At 47.0% G+C, this 21,241-nt stretch overlaps 3 protein-coding genes across 3 annotated transcripts; 2 read left to right on the forward strand and 1 right to left on the reverse strand.

Annotated features, from left to right (window-relative positions):
* Nucleotides 1–2,588: 2,588 nt before the first annotated feature.
* On the forward strand, nt 2,589–6,599 carry LOC142418149 (torsin-1A-like). The gene is made up of 5 exons (XM_075519603.1): nt 2,589–2,935; nt 4,118–4,386; nt 4,469–4,644; nt 5,789–5,916; nt 6,048–6,599. Exons 1-5 carry the CDS (start codon nt 2,749–2,751, stop codon nt 6,290–6,292), a joined length of 1,005 nt encoding a protein of 334 aa, XP_075375718.1. The 5' UTR covers nt 2,589–2,748; the 3' UTR covers nt 6,293–6,599.
* Nucleotides 6,600–7,991: 1,392 nt separating this feature from the next.
* Nucleotides 7,992–13,689, forward strand: TOR1B (torsin family 1 member B). The gene is made up of 5 exons (XM_075520099.1): nt 7,992–8,213; nt 8,591–8,856; nt 10,172–10,347; nt 11,369–11,496; nt 11,599–13,689. The coding sequence occupies exons 1-5, from the start codon at nt 8,033–8,035 to the stop codon at nt 11,874–11,876; spliced, it is 1,029 nt and encodes a 342-aa protein (XP_075376214.1). The 5' UTR covers nt 7,992–8,032; the 3' UTR covers nt 11,877–13,689.
* Nucleotides 13,690–15,770: 2,081 nt separating this feature from the next.
* On the reverse strand, nt 15,771–21,135 carry LOC142418360 (torsin-1A-like). The gene is made up of 5 exons (XM_075520098.1): nt 20,884–21,135; nt 20,320–20,585; nt 18,377–18,552; nt 18,158–18,285; nt 15,771–17,166 (listed from the first exon to the last, which is right to left on the reverse strand). The coding sequence occupies exons 1-5, from the start codon at nt 21,092–21,094 to the stop codon at nt 16,916–16,918; spliced, it is 1,032 nt and encodes a 343-aa protein (XP_075376213.1). The 5' UTR covers nt 21,095–21,135; the 3' UTR covers nt 15,771–16,915.
* Between the last annotated feature and the right edge of the window lie 106 nt (nt 21,136–21,241).

The following is a 21,241-nucleotide window of genomic DNA, read 5'->3' on the forward strand; positions in this document are numbered from 1 at the left end:
TTCTTCTCCATCCTTGGGCTTAAGTACTCCATGTCTGCATCCCTTATCTCTCCCTTTGCAACACACCCACCTCATCTCCACGACCTCCCCTATCTCAATAGCTTTAGCACTCCAAATTACTCACTGCAAACACCCCATATCCTCCAGCTCATACCACTTGGGTATGGGTGGAATCCCATTTGGGGAAATCCCTACCTTCCCTCTTCCTGTAATCCTCCCCATGTCCTTACCTCTCCCACACCCTCATCTTCCCACCACACCACTTCCACTGCTAATCAACACAGCAAATCACATATACCGCAAGCCAACTATCACACACTGAACACTTTTTGAAAGTTCTCTGCTACAAATTTTCAGTATCTTCAGCTTGTGGCAGCTGATTCAAGATGACCCACTGCTGGCTGACCACCACCACCCCTTATGCTGGTCAGGAGGGCAGTGTGAATACACAACAGGACGCTAATTCCGTGCCCAGGGCACAGGAGGGCATCGAGATGGAAGAACAACGTGCTCATCAGCACAACACAACAGGCAACAAGACATTGCACTGTGGACTGTGTGTTGCAGGGTCTGTGCTCCACTTGGAGCTTCCAGACAGCTGTTCAAGGAAATTGCCATCAATGTCTGCCTCACCACCGCTATTAGACATCTCATCCATGTCTGGGCCCAGCTTGAACCCATTTAACTTGTAAGGGATAATGAGATAACAGCATGACATGTTGCAGCTGAAGGTTATTTAAACACCCATCTGGTACCTGTTATGCAGCATACATCCTATTGTTGTATAGGAAATATATGCCACCTCCCTCCCACATGGAAAGGAGAAGATCTATAGATGTGTCCCATGCTACCCCTTCTTTTTGCACAGATGAGGTAATTCTCCTTCTCTGTGTTCTTTCTAGCATATCACTTTGCATTTCCTATATGTGTTTTGGGAGTTGCAGTCCCTTCCACGCTGGTGAGGCCTTGTGAAAGGACACGAGACCACAATGAAAAATTTACTAGGGACATCTCATTGCCCCCTTCACACATCAGTCAGAAGAGGCTCCATGCCATCCAGGTTTGAAAGGGTGAACCACAAACCATGCAACTGATTCACCCTTTGCAAGAAACAACACTTTATCCCAGAGACGTTTGGGGGTGACAGTCCATTTCAGTGTTCATGGGACCACACTCCGTTTCTACAGAGGAACGGTGAAATATCTGCTGAAGCCTGTGAGGTGAGCAACGCAGCCTGCTTGCACCTTTAATTCAGATGTACAGACAAGAGAATCTGCAGATCCCAGCTAAAGAGCCTCAATTCTTTATTCAAACTCTCCGTCTTCCTTTGTAGGATGACTTTGGCTGTTCTCGGTCCCCTGCTGAAATTGCCTATGAGGCTCTTGCTCTCCGTGAACCCTCAGCAGCCATGAGGGCCGGGTTGTGTGGTATCCCAAGAAATCACGTTTCATAACACAAGTGGTCAGCTCTGCAGATGTGTACTCCTCTCTCTTCTGTTTTTCTCAAGCATGACTCAGTTTTCTGCAAAAGTTGTTCTACTCTGTAAATCCTGGACTAAAACCTTTGTCTGACACCCCATCTAGCGTTCAGCACAGACAAATGCAGAGGACTGGTACATCAAGGAAACAGAGCTGACTGGAAAATTCCCAGCATTTTTTCAGCGTTATTAAACCACCTTCGTAAAAGTATCATTTGAGTTGTCTCCAAGAGAGTCCAGGCAACATGGAAACCTGCATATGCCACTGCAAATTCCTTCCTCTGGCCTGTATGCAGCCTCCGGGTGTCCTAACGGAGCGATCACAGCCAGAAAGCCCAGCAAGCCCTGCTCCTCAGGTGTCAGCTCCTTGACAGCCAGCCCTGGGACTTTGAGGACACCCCTCTGTAGATGAGTCATCTGGGCAAACTACCTTGGAATAACGAACCAAGAGTCTCAGCTGCACGCACCTCAAGACTCGACGGCAGCTGACAAGGAAGACTCTCTCAAAACAGGGAACAACGGGGCTTCCCGGGTGCTCGGCAGTCAGCAGCACAGGGCACTCGTTTCAAGTGAGACGTCAAATCTTGAGCATGTATTTTGAATACTAAACAATGCTGCTCAGTGTTTTTCCAATGAGATTTTTAAAATAAAATGAGAATTACTTAAAAGTGCTTTTCACATTTTTTTCATTTAAAAAAAAAAAGTGTTTGCTGAGAAAATGAAAACTGTTTCAGTGTCTGTCCTTCCCCTTTGCAAACACACTTCTTTGGTGGTGGTGGGGGTCATGAAGTCGTCAGGACAAAATATCCGCGCTGAGAACTTGGTTTTAATAAAGCCGCTTTCTGACGTGTTCAGTCCTGTGAGTTGCAGAGCTCCAGCCACTGCTACGGAAATATTTGGGCTCTGCAATGCTAGGTGCACAACCCACTCTGAACTAAGCCCAAAACAAGCACTGCTATGTTCCTGGTTCATCACCAGACCAATTAGCACCTTGGTTAACATGCAGCGAAGTTCCAGTCCTGCTCCTCCCAGAGCTGGGATTGTTCTGATGAAACTCTCACTCTACCCATGTGGTGACACCCTGCTCACAACACTTTCAGTTCTCGAGAAGCAGTGTGATAAGTCTGTTAACTCATTAACACCTCCAGCTTACAGGAGACTTGGCTTCCATCCTCTTGAACAGCCTCAGGCCCCACGCTCCAGGAAGTTATTCTGCAATTTCTGTTTTGCTTTCTTTTCCTGCTGAGTCAGGCTGGCTTTCAGTTCCCACCATGAAGCTTCTGAATGCTGCTGTATTCTTTATTCTTGTGCCCACTTTGACGCGAGCTTTGGACCCTCTCAGCACTTCAATCTTCATGGGGGGTGCTGCTGTCGCTTGGCAGCTCCTCTCCCCGCACTCCTGGCTCAAGTGCAGTCTTCTGGATTGCTGCAATATGAAGGACACACTTAACCTATCAGGTAAGGCAGTGGCAAGGGTACCTTGAGCCAAGTCGTCAGTGGGACCAGCTGATGGTCCTGCCCAACGTGACGAGGGCTTCCTTTTTAATGCCAGCCTCCTTTGGGGTGGTTGTGGAAAGATAAGAGTTACTGCCCACAGTGGCTCTAGAAGGCCAGGGCTGTACTAACCTAATATCGTTTATCCCACAAGTGGTCGTGTACCCTGCTTCTCATGGCAGTACTGGAGCATCTTCCTTGCTGGTGTCTTGGTTTATATTGGCAAAAGCAGGCAAAATTCTGGAGATGAATTCAAGGCTAAGAGCTAACGAAATAATCCCACATCTTCTCGAGACGGACACCCCAGCGGTATCCCATACCCCAGTTGGTGGTTGCCTGTAATACTCGTCAAATGAGTAGCAATTAGTGGTAGGTCTAGATTCAAAGCACGCTGCTTCACTTCCCTGAGACAAGCAGGCTGTCAGTCCTCAATGAAAAGGGAAGAAAGGGTTGTTTCACCCTTCCTGCGGGAAACTAGTGCATGGTCTGAAAAACAGCTTATGCAACCTTTTAAACCATAAACTCCTGATCCTGCCACCCAGAAACCCCCCTTCCCTTTGGTACGGGATTACAAATATTGCTTCATTTCAGAGCTTGGGCGCAGATTTCAAAACAAATCCTCAACTGTTGGAGACCTGTGTGCCTCCAGGTACTTCAATACGTCACTTCCTACCAGCTCTGGATTCGGCTGCTTACAAACAGGCTGTTTTCTAGTACTTTAGCCACTGAAACACCAGTTGTGGTACTTTTTAAAGAGAACTTGATATAGCAACAGAAGCACATTCTTCTATAAATGTGAGGTACACTAGGTGCCACAAAAACAGTTAATGAGAATTTAGCACATGCAGTGAACAAGTCTCTGCAAATACATTAGATCCCATCCCAGGACTTCATAGAAGGCAGTAGCCATGATACCGCTGGGACTCCTGCCTATCATCTCATACAAACTCCTTGTTTCCCATAAATGCTATCGAGAGTCTGACTCATGAATCTGCTCCTCAGCTGGATTCTCTGCTGATTCACAATCTTATCATGGCCAGAGGGCAGTGAACATTTGTTCTCCCTGATGGTCATTCAGCTGCAACCAAAAAAAAAAGGAGGAATAATATGGCATTTTCTGACTCTTCTTTCCCCTCATTCCTTCAGCTATAAGGATGGATTTGGAGCAAAAAGTCTTTGGCCAACATCTTGCTATCCAGATAGTTCTGAGAGCTCTGAGCGCAAATATGTACTCCAAATGGCCCAGGAAGCCCCTGGTGATGTCCTTCCACGGCTGGACTGGAACAGGCAAATCATTTGTCAGCAATATCATTGCAGAGAACCTCTATCAGCTTCGTATACCAAGAAGGAGGTTTGTGCATCACTTCAGCACAGTACTGCATTTCCCACACCTTTCACATGTCCATCTCTATAAGGTACTTCCAGCTTTATCTCACTTTCTTCAATTTATCTGCAATTGTGAGCGCAAATCCCAGGTAATTTTGCCTCTTCTCACAGGAGCAGCTGCAGAATTGGATTCGGGGCAATGTCAGTGCCTGTCCAAGGTCCCTTTTTATCTTCTCTGAAATGGATCAGATGCCACATGGCCTGATAGACTCTATCATGCCATTCCTTGACTACCATGAAGAGATTGATGGTGTTTATTACGGCAAGGCAATCTTCCTCTTTCTGAAGTAAGGAAAGCCAAAAGCGAAAAGGGAATTACAGTCCCACAGAATCTGCAGAGACAAAGGGAATAACAATTGCTGATAGGTTTGTAGCTGACTGCAGCGTGGCTGAGCAGCTCAAGGTCTCTTGCTGTCTGTCTTTACAGCATGTTGTCAATAAACATGCCCAGCCATTGTGTCAGCCAGAATATCTGAGCTCTTCAACACTATAAAGAGAAGTAAGCTGTCCCAGGGCTGAAAAGGCTCCCATTCCTCAAGTGTATGGGAAATGGAGAAGTATCTATGGTAGCTTCCAAAAGTATCGGAGATGCCACTTCCACAGTGGTCAGTAAATATGTTTTCTCCAGCTCTATAACACCACTGTTAGGCAGAAAGTTCTTTGTAAGATGGGTGGGACTCCCCTAGGGAGCTCTTTAGATGCAGAGAGGGGAGAACTCACTTATTGAAGGCCACTTGCATACATGGATCAAGGGAGCACAATTCCTCCAGCTATTATTCCTGGGAAATCCCTTTGCTGAGGATCATCCCAGCTCTTTTCACATGACATGACTGAAGCAAGCCTGAACCCCAAGCTTTGGGCTGGTGTACCTCTCAGCTTGCCTTTACGTTCAAACATGTGGCCAACTACCTATTTCAGCTTGAGGCAGCAATTACCACAGTGAGTAACAGCTTGTTGGAGGGCCTCTCAGTAACACCCGGCAGTATGACCAATCCCCCTTGTCCTGGTTTTGGCTGGGATAGAGTTAATTTTCTTCCTAGTAGCTGGTATAGTGCTGTGTTTTGGATTTAGTATGAGAATAATGTTGATACCACACTGATGTTTTAGTTGTTGCTAAGTAATGCTTACACTGGTCAAGGACTTTCCAGCTTCCCATGCTCTGCCAGGGCACCCCTGCTCTGCTGCAATGACAAACACAGTAGTTCAAGCCACTGTACCAGAGGAGTGCTCATCCCATCAGACACTGCTGTCATTTGGGAGATAGTGGGGTCCTTGTCACTTCCCATCTCTGAGCAACATCCACATGTAGGGACAGGCCCCCTCCACTCCAGTGCAGATTCACACAGAGTGACTTAAACTGTTGCCTAGATCTGAGCAATAAAGATGGCAAAGATACAGCTCTAATGAGCCAGTGAATCTCTCTCCTAACAGCAATGCAGGCGGAGATAAGATAACAGAGATTGCTCTTGATTACTGGAGAAGGATGAAGAGAAGAGAAGACATACCTGTGAAGAAGCTCCAGTCTCTGCTCTCAGAGGAAATTTTCAGGAACAGAAGCAGTGAGTACCTCTGGGCTCAGGGCTCAGTCCCAGGACTGCTGATGTCTTCTGCAAAATGATCCATGAAGCATGCAGCAACGCACTGGCCTCTGCAGCACTCTGATGATAAAGCTCCCTATTCTCTCTTCCAGGCGGTTTCTTTCACAGTCAACTGATCCAGAAGAACCTGATCGACTATTTCATCCCTTTCCTTCCTCTCGAATATAAACATGTGAGAGAGTGTGTCCGGGAGGAGCTGCGTGTGCAAGGACATCCTGAGGATGAAGACCTCATCAGAGAGATTGCCTCGGCAATGACTGACTACCCCAGCGAAGAAAGACTCTACTCCAGCAAAGGCTGCAAGACTGTAGCCTCCAGAGTGACTCTGAGCATCTAGGCACTACAAGACCAAATGCCGCGTCTTCAGGTTACAAGATGGAAGAACCAGTAACTCTCCTTCCTCTCCCTGCAGCTCAATCTACACACTCTTCCTTGAAGGGATTGAGGCTGTCCCATACCAGAGGCACCTTTTGTAGAACTCTTGAATAAACACACGGGACACGGCAACAGAGTAAGCAGAAGAGGGACATGCATGGGTGATGAGGTTTGCTCTCCTTGCCACAGAAACACTCCCAAGCGTAAGTATTTTGAAGAGGAAGGTCTCCCACTTTTGTGGCAAGAGTGTGTGCACCTTAAGTCCTAGCATTGCCCTAATTATTAAAATTTGTTAATAAATAACATACTCAGTAATAGTATCAGTCTGCTTCATACTATTGTCCCCAAAACCGGGGTTCGTTTACCCAGTGTGCAAAATGCCAATATACACACAGAGCAGGGGTATTTTATTGCAAATACGGGTGCCTGTCTCAAAACAGCACACCAAGCTTTCAAAGTAAGTGATTTATACACACAGCATTAACATATTCAACCGCCTAATACATATGCAATGTTATTCTATTAAATGATTGGTTAAAATCTCTTTGCCTAGCATGTAAATTAGTACACATGCTTAGTTGTTCTTCTTCAACGTCATCATCTGAGTCGGTGGTATAATTGGGGTAGGTGGTCGGTGAGTCGGTGGTCGCGATCTCCCTGTGCCGGAATTACCTTGCCCCTAGTTTCTTACCTTTTTGGCAGATCTAAGCGGTTCTTCATGGTTTACTAACTAGACTAGTAATACATCAGTTAAACTCTGCTTTCGACAGCCACATCCTGCTTATTAGACAAAGGTTCATTGTCTAAGTTCCTATGGAGATAGGGTAGGGCTCTACGATGGATTTCTATAGCAGCATCAATCATTATGTGAATTGTATACTTACATTTGATTATTACAACAATACTGCTGTCACCCGCGCATCTCACAGAGATCACGCAGGAGATCAGCACCACTGTTCCTGTTTCACAAGCATGGAAACCCAAGCACGAAGGAGGAGACCGAGTCCTCCAGATTGTCCGGCAGCGTCCTGGTTCAGCAGCCCATCCGCGCGGCCCTGCCGCCTCACGCCGATGCGGTTACCCCATCCTGGCCGAACTGTTTGCGTTGGGGAACGCTGTGCCCCTGATCGGTACACGCAAAGGATGCAGAAAAGCCCTCCTTATCACCACACCGTGTCCCCACGCCATTTCTCCTGCAGGCTGCGGGCAGCTTCTCTGCGGTTTGCTCGGTCCAAGGCAACCACCCAGTTTGGTGGTGTGCTCCCAACCGCCACGCTGGCGGGTCAACCCCAGCCGCCGGTGGGGAAAGAGGCTCAGGCCTACGGCACGGGATGGGAAGCGGCACCCGCACGGTGTGCTGCAGGAGAGCCCGGTGGGGCGGTGGCACAAGATGGGGCCTGGGCGGCTCTGAGGGGAGCGAGGGCGCCCAGCTCGCCCCGAGGCGATGGAGGCGGTGAGGACGGCCTGAGCCTCCCCCGTGCCTCCCCACCTCGCTGGCCGAGGCTGCTAATGCCGTCACGCAGCGCCCCTAGCGTCATCCCCCCCACCGGTACGTCACGGCCCGCTGACTTCAGCAGCAAAGCAGCCAACGCCGTCCGTGCCCTTCACAAAGATGGCGGCGGCGGCTACGGCCGGGGCGGGGCGGGGGTTTGCCCGCCCGCAGCCAGCGGCGGGCGGAAGCGGGGCCGGGCACGGAGGCGCCATGCCGCGGGCGGCCGGGCTGCTCTGGCTGCTGCTGCCGGGGCTGGCGGCGCTGGAGCCGCTCAGCGTGGGCCTGGCCATCGGCGTCGCCTCGGCCCTCACCGGCTACCTGACCCACCCCAGCTTCTACTGCAGCTACGTGGAGTGCTGCCCCAGCGCCGGGAAACGCCTCAACGCCACCGGTATGGCGGGGCCGGGGGGCGCCGGGCCGCGCTGGGCTCCCCAGCCCTGCCCCGGAGCTCGGCCGGTAACCGGTCAGTGCCCGGGGCAGCTCCCGGTGTGCCTGGCAGCGGCCATGCCGTGCTGAGACCCGTGCCCGGCAGTGGCCACGCTGAGCTCGCCCGGTGCATGGCCGGTGACCGGCGCTCGGTAGTGGCCGCGCTGAGCTCTCCTGGTGCGTGGCCAATAACTGGCACCCATCGGTGAGCATGCCGAGCTTGCCTGGTGCATGGCTGGTGACCGACACCCATCGGTGGCCGTGCTGAGCTCGCCTGGTGCGTGGCAGGTGACCAGCATCCGTTGGTGGCCATGCGATGCTGAGCTCTCCCTCTCCCCGCAGCGCTGAAGGTGCAGCTGAACACCAAGCTCTTCGGGCAGCACCTGGCCAAGGACGTGGTGCTGAAGGCGGTGATGGGCTTCAGCAGCAACCCCAGCCCCAAGAAGCCGCTGACACTCTCGCTCCATGGCTGGGCCGGCACCGGCAAGAACTTCCTCAGCCAGATCCTGGCGGAGCACGTCCACCCCGCCGGCCTGCGCAGCAAGTTCGTCCATCTCTTCCTGGCCACCCTGCACTTCCCCCACGACAACCAAGTCGAGGTCTACAAGGTGAGGAGGGATGCAAGGTAATCCAGTTACCCCGACTTCCTAAACCCCCTAGTACGGGGATTTGGCTGTTTGTGCTGCACAAGTCCCCCAGATACCTGACAACTGGAGGTGTACAGGTGGGCATTTCCAAAGGTGGTACTCAGGAGAGATGGAGGAGGAAATGCGTTCAGAAAGTGAAAGAGAAAGGCACCAAAATACCAAGTAATCCAAAGTGACAGTAATTTCCTAGTGCTGTCCTCTCACTGATGCCATCTGCTGATTCCTGCGGTGCTTGCTGTTAGGAAAGAATCCCGTCATTAAAACTGCGCTTACTGGTTGGCTGGGATGGAGGTAACCTTCTCCATAGCAGCGCCTGCAGTGCCGTGTTTTGCATTCGTGGCTAAAACAGCGTTGATAACGCACCAGTGTTTTGGCTGTTACTGAATAGTGCTCCCACAGCTGCAAAACTTGCTTCTTTCCCCCCACTCGTAGGGAGCAGGCTGGGGTGGGCAAGAGATTGGGAGGAGACGCAGCTGGGAGAGCTGACCCCAGTCAGGCACAGGGATATTCCGTACCGTATGCTGTCATGCTCACAATAAAAACTGGGGTAGAAGAAGGAAAAAGGGGGTCTTGGCTTCCAAGGTGGTTGTTGCTCTAACACTGGCTGGGCATTGGCATGCATGTGTCAGGGGGGTAAGTGATTGGTTTTGCTTGGCTTTTTCCTCTCTCCATCACCTATTAAATCGTCTTTATCTTGACCCATTAATTTTCTCACTTTTATTCTTTGTCCTCTCTCCCCCATCCTGCTGGGGTGCTTCGCTGCTGGCCGGGTCAACCCACCATGCACTATGCAATGAGAAAGTGTAGCCTGCATGAGAGATTTTTCAAGTTACTTCATTCCTTGACATTGCAGAATTCTGATCTTCACGGTTTAATGTTTGAAGGTACCCAAAACTCATATACTGATAGATGTGGCTTCTGTATGAAATATCAAACACGGATTTTTTTTTTTTTAAAAAACAAACAAAAAGAAGCTTTCTCTGCTCCAAGATTTCTCATCTCAGCCCAGTTTTCTTGCCTTATCCATACACTAAGCAGAAAGAATGAGAAAGTCTCTCATCTGTGAGCAGGAAAAGAATTCACATTTAAATTCAGTGTCATGCGTTAAAGGGATCAGTCACAGTGTTTATGGTCCTCTCCTCAGGAAAAAGTATAACCCGTGAGAGTGGGATGCTGACACTTGAAAGGGTGTCCCTAGAGGCTGTCACATACAAATATTTTGCAGTACATCCCCAAGAGATCTAGTTTTTCAGTGTTTTTCAACCTCTTGTTCCAGGAACAACTGCAGAACTGGATTCGGGGCAATGTCAGTGCCTGTCCCCACTCTGTCTTCATTTTTGATGAGATGGACAAAATGCACCCAGGTCTCATTGATGCCATCAAGCCGTTCTTAGACTATTACGAGCAGGTTGATGGAGTGTCCTACAGGAAAGCCATCTTCATCTTCCTCAGGTCTGTAGCACCTATTTCAGTCATTTCAAGATACTGAGATAAATCCGTGTTTATGATGATAATGATGTTCCTATGGGACCTCATTCAAAGAACAGCAAAAGAACCGCTCTGGAGTGAAGACCCTCTCTGTAAAGACAGAGGGGAGCACTATGAGCTCTTGCATGGCCTGTGGCTGTAGTGGAGCAGGTCTGATGCCGTGCAGCAGACCACTGCAGCGTGCTGAGCTCACCAGCTTGGCCCAGAGCACAGATCGTAGGAGAATTCACATTTTGGGGAAGTTCTCTGGGATGGGTGCAGTGTGTACTGGGTCTGCCTGGGATGGACTTAACTGTCTTCCCAGCAGCCGGTTTGGTGCTGTGTTTTGGATATGTGGCTAAAACAGTGTTGATAACAAACCAATGTTTTGGCTGTTTCTGGATGGTGCTTGCAAAGCCTCAAGGCTTTCTCGTTTTCCCACATTGCCCCCAGCGAGTGGGCTGGGGTGGGCAAGAGGATGGGAGGGGGGACAGCTGACCCAAACTGGCCAGGGGAACATTCAATACCATGTAATGTCATGCTCAGCAATAAAAACTGGGGTAGAGAAAGAAGGAGGGGTTTCAGTTTCCAAGGTGATGGTTCTTCAGAGACTGCCTGGGTGTTGGTCTGACTGTGGGGGTGGTGAGTGATTTCCTTAGCCTTCCTTGGGTTTTTTTTCTCCTCTTTTCATTACCTATTAAACTGTCTTTATCTAGACCCACAAGTCTTCTCACTTTTGTTCTTCCTATTTTCTCCTTCCATCCTGCTCAGGCGGGAGGGAGTAAGCAAGCGGCTGTGTAGGTGCTTGGCTGCTGGCCAGGGTCAACCCACCACACACTGATGGCTTTTAAAGAACTGGAGACTTTCCCTAAATTTTGGCTTACAGGTTTCTGTTTTGGTGATTTGTTTGACATCAAGAAGATTAGCAATACATGTAACCAGCTAAAAAAAATTCTGGTTCAGTTGTGTCTGTATTCACCACTGTACATTTTTATTTTATGAATAGCAATGCAGGTGGCGACTTAATTAATAAAGCAGCTCTTGACTTCTGGACAAGTGGAAAGCGCAGGGAAGAGATTCAGCTGAAAGACCTGGAGCCCATGCTATCTGTAGGAGTCTTCAATAACAAGAATAGTAAGTCACTTTCCCCAGAAAATGGGAAATTCCTTTTACTTCATAACACAGGGTTCATATCTTGACCCTGCCCTGCTTTTCCCTTTCCCCCAACTCCTCCAGGTGGACTGTGGCACAGCAGCCTCATCGACAGGAACCTCATTGACTACTTTGTCCCCTTCCTGCCCCTGGAGCACAAGCATGTGAAGATGTGCATCAGGGCTGAAATGATAGCCCGTGGCTATGCTGTAGATGAGGAGATTGTTCAAGCAGTGGCCGATGAGATGACATTCTTCCCAAAAGAGGAGAAAATCTACTCTGATAAAGGCTGCAAGACTGTACAGGCCAAGCTGGATATTCACGAAGACATTGCGATGAGATTTACGAAAGCCAAGGGTTGATTACCCTGCAGGTCTCCAAAGCACTTTCAGAGCTTTTGGAAATCTGTGTATTTGCACTTAAGCTTTTTTATGGTTGCAGGGAGTGTCGTGAAAATACCCAAGTGAACTGTGTGGGCTTTTTAACTTTTTTTTTTTTTAACATCCTGCTGTTCATCTCTGAACTGGCTGGTATCCAAATGTTGCCAACTTTATTTTTCTTTTAACCTATAAAGAATTTCTGAGTGTGACACATATATATATATATATAGCACTGGATACAGCCCCTCCTGCTTTAGTCTTCCAAGTGCTGGGATTATTAAGTATTTAATTCCTCTTTCCACAAAAACTAGACAAAGGAGAACAGAAGAATTCTAGGCAGTCATATTCCCTTCTTTGTACACAGTCTCATTCATGGGTTAGTGAAATGAAGGGTTGTGTGGTGTGTTCAGGAGTATGATAGTGTCTGCAAGGGTGAATACCTTGATGCAGTAAGAAGATGGTATGGTGGAAGGCTTCCTGTCCTTCACAGCAGACTGATGCTGTTGTGGCTTCTACAGGCGAGCGTCAGCTATTCAGGGACAGAAGGGCACGATTATAGTTTATGTCTGAGCTGTGGCATCATATCACATCTCCTGCTACAGTAATATGGAAAGTTATGATGAGCTCATGGAAGTCAGTTATTAAATAGTAGAGAAAGGGTGTGATGGGGGAAGAAACCGCTCACCCTCTGCTTCTTTGGGGAAAAAGAAATTGTAAAAGAAACTTTATATTCTTCTAACTAAGGGGACTAAGTGAATTTGTGTGGCAACTCCTCGTCTTCCTAAGCAGAGGGACCCATCTGAGGGATCTGACTGTTAGAACATACTAAGCCAGTCTCCTGTTCTTAATCAGAAAAATCTCTCATGAGGATTTGACTGTTACAGCTTGTCAGGTTAATGTATGTGGGCTCCTGGGCCTGAAGTCTGCAGGATCTTTAGTAGTCCCTCCCAGCTGCACCCAATAGCCTACGAGTGGGTAACACTACTTGCACCTTGCTTGGAAGACACTGTCATGGCAGAAGTTATTTTTAATAGTGTATTTTTATACTGAAGTGTAAGCAACAGCAATACAAAACTCTTCCTAGAGACCCACAGAGAAGGGAAATGGGAGCAAAAACCAACCACCCCATACCTCACTAGATATACAAGTATGTTTTATAGTAGATTTTAACATTAAAGAATGTCTGTGTGGAAGGCTGAGTGATGAGTTAGGAAGCTGGGAAAGATAATTTAACATTCACCCACTTGGTAAGGCTGGGGTTTAAACCTCTGTTGCAAGCTTTAACTCTTTTATCATCCATCACTTGTGGCTCAAATACTGTAGTGCAAGACAGAAGTGCCTACCACTTGGTTGATTTTAGTGTATTTTTTGAACTGGTATGAGGGATTGGGCTATTTTTGTGCTGCAGCATCTATTCCCTCACTTGTACTTAAACTTGCTTTAAGACATGATGCAAACCTTATAGGTATCAACACTATTACGTTAATTCAAATTATAATGGAGAGCGTAGCATTTATGTTAAGCTCTAAATTAAAAGTGTCAATTGCCTTTTACGACCCCACATGGAATTTGTCAAATGTTGGCAAACTGTTCGTGCTGATGCAATCTCCAGAGCCAAATGCTAGCTAGCCATTAACCTTGGGACATTGGACTGTTGCTTTCCATGTATGTTTTGCCTGTTAACTGACTTATTCATAGGTGTAAATGCTGCATCCCATTTCAATACAAAATACTTGTGCAATTTCAAAACACTATTACTGCTGTACTGCAGTTGGAATAAATCTAAAGTCACTTTTCTCTCTTGGTTTAATAATTTTTAGCTATAGGAAAGTACTAGTTTATGCAGTTTTTTTTTTTAAATTGTTTATAACAATAGATAAGCAGATTAAGAACCTTGTTGATATTAAAACATGTTGAGTCATCCAACAGCACAGTAATGCATTCAGCAGTTAAATACAGCTCAGTAGAAACAAACACCTATGAAAAAGCCTTAAAGTCTCTGCCTGCTCTGCTTCATAGTTATTAGCAGGTATTTCCTACCATACTGCCAGGCACTGCAGGACAAATAAGCCTCAGGTAGCTTGTTTAACCATTCCTCCTCTCTGTGCTGTATCTGGAAAGCTGTCATTCAAGGCGGCTCTTCACTTCTCCTCTAGCTGGCAAAGGCACGATAGGACTACAGGCTTTCATTGTATCTCCGTGGGCCAGAGCCTCTGCAGCCTCTCCAGTACTGAAAAAAAGCCAGTGTGTAAATAACAGCCTAATTCAAATGAGGTATAGCTGTTGGCAACAACTCGCACCTCACTGAACAGTCACTTGTTCACGCTGTTGTGAACAGTGTGTTGTGCTGTAATGATGCACAAGGAAACTCATTAGAGAGCACATATGGGAAGCGTAAGCTGTCTTGTTCATCAGGACTTTGCACTATGCCTGCGCCGCTCTGTACACATGACAGCTTGGCTGTTTGGCGCAGGGCGTCAGGCAGACAAATCTCTAAGGCCAGGCTGCCTCTTTCTATCAAAAGCAGCACTTAATACATCGCTGAATTTTAACCATAGCCTCTAATTTTGTGAGCACAGCGTGAGATCTTGGAACATTCTCTGCAGAAGAAGGATGAATTAAAGTAGCAGTTGCTTGTACTGGACTTTGGTAAGAACAAACAAAATTCAGTCTCGGCAACTGCTCAGCTACTCTCACCTGGCCAATGGACTCAGGGATCAGACCTTTCCCCCCATTTGACATTTTCCTTTAAGTTGTCTGATGCAGTTCCAAGTGGCCTATTAAAAAGAATAATGGCCAAAGTTACCCAGTCACAGCACGAAAGAGAGAGTGAGGATCTCGGCTTTGAAACCATGCAGTCTAAAAGGGAGGAATAATGACAGGATCAGAAGGATCAAATCTGGCAGTGATTTCAGGCACACACATTTCTTTCAGATGCAGGAGATGCCCCTAGCCAGGTCTGCTGTTTACAAGAGCAGAAGAGAGATTAAACAGAGGCAGTCTCCACCCTTTGAACATCATTTCTACATCCTCGAGGAAGCCTCCATCTACCCTAAGCCATCTAGGGTTATGATATGACTAAATACTTGCTACCAATGTATGTCAAATGCTAGTATTGATGCTGCAACAGCACACAAAGCAGAACAAAGAGTGGATTTAATGCTGGAAGAGCCACAGTACTGCTTGGTTGAACTGTTTATTTTGATGAGAAGGTATCAGATAGTAGTAAAAGTTTGTTGGTTTCACGTCTGCTTTTTTCCCGTTAGCTAGTCATTTGCTATCATTAGGAGGTCAAAGAAACAAATAAATACCTGAGTTCAAAGCATTCATTTGCTGACAAATACTAGGACTGATAATTTGCATATTACACAACTTCAGCTGTCCAGTTCTGCTCTGAAGTCTTACTGGCCCTTTTTTTCCCCTTGCAGAGAAAACTTCAAGATGCTGCCACTGAAAACATGGGTGGCTTCAATCAGAGCCTGCAGGGTGTTCAGTCAGTGGTGCCACAGTGGGAGGAGGAGATGAGAAGCAGGGTTTTAACTAGGTTCTAGAAGACAAGTTCATCTTTATGATACTGTTGAGCACATACATATCTAGAAAGTCCGCCTCTACAAAAACTGTGCGAGTGTAATTAGTACTGATGGTCTAGAAGTGCAGTTTCTGCTCCAAACTTCATTTCCCTTTCACCAGGTAGCAGAGTCACATCTCCTCCTCATATCTATTCCCTTTGAACTCAAGAAGGGAGATACCTGTATTCAAGCACAGCTGAAGACTTCAGCCAGAAACGTAGTATGCTCTTCCTCAACAAGTGGTAAGTTTGTGCAAAATGAACATCAAATCACTCAATGCACAAAACACCAAAAGATAGCTAAGAAATAAATTTCCGATGAGAAAAGTTTATTTTGAATAGAAACTGGAGTGAAAAAAAGCCTCTGCAGTGCTCACATTCAGAAACAAGTGACACCCTTCGCAGTAATACCTTCAGCTGACACATTTCACTTTTTTTTTTTTTCCAAATGCCTTTGGATCCGTCTTCATCCGTGCCTCAAAGGCATACGGTATTGCGAGATGATGAAAAAGGGAAGACCCTGCAAGCTGGCCCCTGAATTCTACATGTAGGTGAAGAGGAGAAACCTCTTTTTCATTTCCTTGGTGTAAAGTTTAACCTGTACATGTTTCCCATTAAATTACACCCTTTCCATGAAGCTGACTCACCAGTCTGAAAGCACACTTTTCTCCCTCCTGAGATCACTCCTGGGAGAGCATGCTGTGGGCAACTTTATACATAAAAAAAAACCAAAAATAGGAACCAACTACACTGATGTGGCAGTCAAGAGTTTTAATTCTCTTCTTGTAATAGTAAGTCTGCCCTCTGAACATTATTCACACCAAAGAGTTTCATATTCTTGGTTTGACACGCAGGAGACCAAATTATACCACTGTTTTGAGAAAGATAATGGTACTGCATGACGTTGGATAGAAGACTGGATTTTTTTAATTACAGAATGCCCCCTTATCTTTACTGGAGCCAAGCTGTTCAAGGAGAAAAGACACATATCCTACTTTTAATGCAGTTTAGGAATATTCCCACACAAGCCCAATGAAGGCTTTCGCAGACATAGGAACTTTGATTAAAATTCTCAATATTGTCTAGAGATCATCCACATCAAACCAAAATCCAATTAAAATTAGGTTATAGTCTCAGTCCTTCTATACAGGCCAACAGTCTGCAAATGGTTCTGACGATCGACACAATCTCACACGATTCGAGAGGAGTCTTCGGCACCGTCGCAGACCCCCACATTCACAACACAGTTTGTTCTTACCTTGACAACACAAGGCTGAAGTACTTGGGAGCCGTAACTAGTGACGGAACAAAAATACAGAGACACTGCCGCTTATTTACATACCAGTTAAAAAATGTTCCTTTCTTTAAAAAGTGCTTAAAAATGAAATGTCCCAGGTTCTCCGCTTTGTGATTAAGTTAAATTTGCTTCTTTGCAGGTTGTAGCAATAAAGCATTAGAAGTCATAGTAATAATCCAGCTTTGCATCCACAGTTTTACACCCTTTATCTGAATAAATTCTCTCCTCTCTGGGGAAGTAGGTCATCTCGTCGGCTATTCTGGTTAAAATGTCTTCATCCACAGCATAGCCACGTGATTCAATCTCAACCCTGACACACATTTTCACATGTTTGTACTCCATAGGCAGGAAGGGAACAAAGTAGTCAATAAGATTTCTATCAATCAAGGTGCTGTGCCAAAATCCACCTACGAAGGGAAAAAGAAGGGGTTTGTTACTACTCCTCTAGTTAAACACTACCGTGGGTTGACTGGGGGCAAGAGGCATATCATAGCCCTCTGCGACATACCAGTAAGAATTCACCTGTGGTTTAGGGCCCTATAATGCACAAGTCAGTCCACATACAAGCCCCTTCTCATGGTACTTTGTGCATAAAGTTTTGGACAGGCACATAAATGTGGTCCATTGGAGCCTGAATGAATGGACACTGAATGAATGAATTCTGACTGAATGCATTTAAGCCTTGCTCCCCAGGTGCTGGTCTCATACCTTCCCCTCTCTCACCTAGAGAAGAACAAATTTTCTATCTCTTATCAGCTCTCCCAGACCAGCTTTCTTGCTCCTTTTTTTGGAGCTTGCATCTAACCTTTTTAAAAAGTACAGTAAGTTCGCTTCCCATGCTAATTTTAGAGCATAATTATGTTAAAACCCCTTTTCACCAGAAGTCCCGTGTGAGGAAACCTAGGAAGCACTGGACTGCCCACAGCAGGGCTGGCATGTCAGCTTGCTGCTCCTAAATAGCTGCCTGAAGGCTTTTAACAGACTGAGCAAGACAGGCTAAGTGAGTTGGGGGCCAAGGAAGTGGCTTCCCCATAATAAAACATTTTATTGGTTAAAGATTTTTCAGCTACTGCAATATCTAGCCTTACTGTCAGGATTTCTGTTTGCTCTGCCTTTAGCCCATTAGTATGTCAATAAACACACAGCGTAGACTTCCCCCACCACAGGCAATCCAACAGACAGCAAACATCCTGGTAGCCAAGGTGCACACAGAGCTCCTTAACCTTCATTTCATCTCAAAGGCTGACTGTAGGCCCCAAAACTGCATCGTGGCTCCTTGCCAGCTGAAAACTGGAGGTCACATCAAGTTGACACCATAGCTATAAAAATGCAGCTAAATGCAGCCCATCCCTTTTGTGGAACTTTTACCACCTCAAAAGCAATCACAGTTTTACTCACTATTTTTGTTATTGAAGACGGACACAGACAGCGCATTTTGGATATCTGTGAGCTGTATATCTTCCCTCGACCTCCCGTTTCTCCAGAAATCTAGTGCCACCTCTGTTATCTTTTCGGCTCCTGCATTGCTAAGTAAAGAGAAAACAAAGATTGTAGCTGGAGGCAGTTTGAAAAGGCATCGAGAGTACAGAACATCAAACCTGAGAAGCCACTTCTTACCTGAGGAATATGAAGATGGCTTGTCGGTAAGACACCCCATCCAGAAGCTCATAGTAGTCCAGGAATGGCTTGATGGAGTCAATGAGTCCTGCATGCATTTTATCCATTTCATCAAATATGAAGAGTGATCTGGGACAGATGCTCACATTTCCCCGAATCCACGACTGCAACTGATCCTGAGTGGCATAAAATTAAAAGATGCTGAAAGGTTTGTGTTGAAAAGACAGAAAATAGCACTTCTGCTTATTGACCTTTGTCCTGAAAGAATCATTTCAATTGTGTCATTTTCATAGCTTTGGCTTCTTGACTAAAACATGGTTAAAAGCTGTAAATAAAACTTTTAACAAAATCTCTTGCTGGTTCTGAAAAATTTTAAGACACCAGGAGACAGGATGGGACAAGGAGGAAAACTCCTCATGAGAAAGATATTCCTGTAAACATAGCAAAAACAAAAGTGCACAGTAGGACAAAGAATGGGTACCACCAAGGAACAGCAACACAAAACAAAGCCCTGACAAGTAAGATGATGACTTTTGGCAACACTTTGGTGTAAACATCCTTAGGTGTCAAAGCTACGAACGATATTACATTTGCTACCTGAACAGCACCAGTGAGAAACTGCACCTGCAGTCACTGGCAGAAGTAGAAACTGAATTCAATTCTCAGCCCTGTGTTTTAATCATTCAGAAGTTAAATGAAGACAATTACAAGCCCTTCTTAAAACACAATATTGTTCAGAAGAGCTAACACTTTATTGTATTTAAAGATTCTCTCATTTAAGTGTTGCATTTTTCTCTCACTTAAGTGCTACATTTAAGATCAATAATGAAGTAATTGGAAACAAAAGGGTTGATCTGCTGGCAGATGAATGAGAAGTAATTATTCTGACCATTTTCAATGATTCATCATTTTTTTACATTCACTGTTTACTCAGTCCCTGAACCGCAGAGGCAGCACAGGAAGGTGGCATTGGCTGTATTGTGGGTAAGAAGCGATAGTTCCTCCTACCGCCTTGGGCAGCAAGTTTCCCAAGTGTATTCACCTCGAAACAAAAGCAGAAAAGGATCCATTTTATTTTAAAACAGCTCTGTTGCAAAAAGGCAAAAAAGTAAGCTGTAAAAGAAGAAACAGGTATTTCCTCCATTTAGAAATCGGGTTTGTAGACCATCCCATTCCCGTTTTTAATATATACAAACTGAATATAAACATTCAGTACTACAAAAGACAGTGGTACTCATTCAAACTCTGCTGCTAACAAAATTAGTTAGAACAAAAAAAACCAGAAAACATGCCTCTGAGCTACCGCTCCACATGATATCCACCTGCCTACAGAACTGTGCTGACACTTAGCAAACTAGCAGCACAGTTCCAGATACATTTATCTGTACCTTTCTCACAACAGAATATTTTGTGATTTTGTTTTACAGCTGGGAAATGAATGCATAGAAAAACTAAATAACCTGCTCAGTGCGCAGTAAAACTGAGAAGTACACCCATATACCTGAGCAAGCTTCAGCTTGCCATGGTACCTGACACATGTGGAGGTCACCGGGTGGTTCCCCAGAGTCACTGAACTATTAGTTTTTCGCAGTGCCCACCAGCGTATCACCTAACCACGGAAACCTGCTGACTCACGCTTATCCTTAAGTCAATCACATCTCTAAGCAGTGTAGAACAAAAATTAACCATATGCTTCTTCCCTAAAGAGGGGCTCAAAACACATGCAAAAAACTTTAGATTCATGGCAAAACCAGTCCTGATGGATGTTAGGATTTACCCAGTTCTGTACAGGAGATTCCAAACCTGGCACAGGCTACATTTTACTGCATAAAAGAACATCTAGGTTTCTAGTACCAATGGTGCCATAACGTTTATAATTCAATGCAACAGTCGCTGCAGCAGAGCTGTGCCCCACCGCCACGGGTTCCACAGCACACTCTTACCTTGTAGAGATTGATGCTGTGAGCGTGAGGAAAGTGTAAAGTTGCCACGAACTGATGGACATATTTACTCTGCAGACCTCTTTTATAAATGCTTTCGGCGACTATCTTACTGACAAAGTTTTTGCCTGTTCCGGTCCACCCGTGCAAGGAAAGGGCAAGAGGCTTTTTGGCGTTGGTGTTGTTCAAGAAGCCCTTCACGGCCTTTACAACCACCTTGTTCACCAGGTGCTGCCCGAACAGTTTCCTGTCCAAACTCTCCTGCAGAGCTGGATGGAGAGACCACACCGTCAGCAGCAAGGAAGGAGACGGACACGGGGTCCCGCCAGCTTCTGCCTCCTTCGAGGAGGGTCCAGCACCCACCCCGGCGTGAAGGCTGCCAGCCGCAGGCCGGGGACAAAGGGCCGGCCGAGCTGCAGCAGTGCCCTGCGGCCCACGCAGGCCCCCCGGGGAGGCCCCACAGGCCCTGCCCGGCTCCCGCGGCCTCTGCACCCCCCAACGCCCTCCTGCCACCCCCGCAGTGTCCCCTCGGCCCGCCCCGGCCCCCAGCACCCCCCGGCCCCGCACCGGCGGCGGCGCGCTGGTCGTGCCGCTGTAGGCAACACTCCCTGAAGTAGCAGTAGAGCCGCGGGTAGGAGATGAAGCCGGTAAGGGCCGAAGCGGCGGCGCCCGCGATGGCCAGCCCCAGGCTGATGGGCTCCACGGCGCTCGCCGGCCTGAGGAGCGGCAGCAGCGCCAGCCCCAGGGCCGCCCGCAGCGAGCCCCGCCGCAGCTTCATGGCCCGCCCGGCCTCGCCGCCGGCCCCGCCGCTCCGCCGCCGCTTCCGCCCCGCAACGCCGCTTCCGCCGCCGCCATCTTGGGTGAGGGCAGAGGCGGGGCTGGCGCTGAGGGCGGCCGCCATGTTGGATGGGCGCCCGCGGCGGTA

This window comes from Mycteria americana, chromosome 17 (assembly GCF_035582795.1).
Source record: "Mycteria americana isolate JAX WOST 10 ecotype Jacksonville Zoo and Gardens chromosome 17, USCA_MyAme_1.0, whole genome shotgun sequence".
Lineage (NCBI taxonomy): Eukaryota > Metazoa > Chordata > Aves > Ciconiiformes > Ciconiidae > Mycteria > Mycteria americana.

Coding starts and splice junctions, on each gene's coding strand:
- TOR1B (XM_075520099.1), top strand. CDS start 8,033: ATGCCGCGGGCGGCCGGGCTGCTCTGGCTGCTGCTGCCGGGGCTGGCG. Junction 8,857..10,171: donor ACCAAGTCGAGGTCTACAAG/GTGAGGAGGGAT, acceptor CTCTTGTTCCAG/GAACAACTGCAGAACTGGAT. Junction 11,497..11,598: donor AGTCTTCAATAACAAGAATA/GTAAGTCACTTT, acceptor CAACTCCTCCAG/GTGGACTGTGGCACAGCAGC.
- LOC142418149 (XM_075519603.1), top strand. CDS start 2,749: ATGAAGCTTCTGAATGCTGCTGTATTCTTTATTCTTGTGCCCACTTTG. Junction 4,387..4,468: donor CACATGTCCATCTCTATAAG/GTACTTCCAGCT, acceptor CTCTTCTCACAG/GAGCAGCTGCAGAATTGGAT. Junction 4,645..5,788: donor GCAATCTTCCTCTTTCTGAA/GTAAGGAAAGCC, acceptor CTCTCCTAACAG/CAATGCAGGCGGAGATAAGA.
- LOC142418360 (XM_075520098.1), bottom strand. CDS start 21,094: ATGAAGCTGCGGCGGGGCTCGCTGCGGGCGGCCCTGGGGCTGGCGCTG. Junction 20,586..20,883: donor CGACCAGCGCGCCGCCGCCG/GTGCGGGGCCGG, acceptor CTCTCCATCCAG/CTCTGCAGGAGAGTTTGGAC. Junction 17,167..18,157: donor CGTCTTCAATAACAAAAATA/GTGAGTAAAACT, acceptor TTCCCTTCGTAG/GTGGATTTTGGCACAGCACC.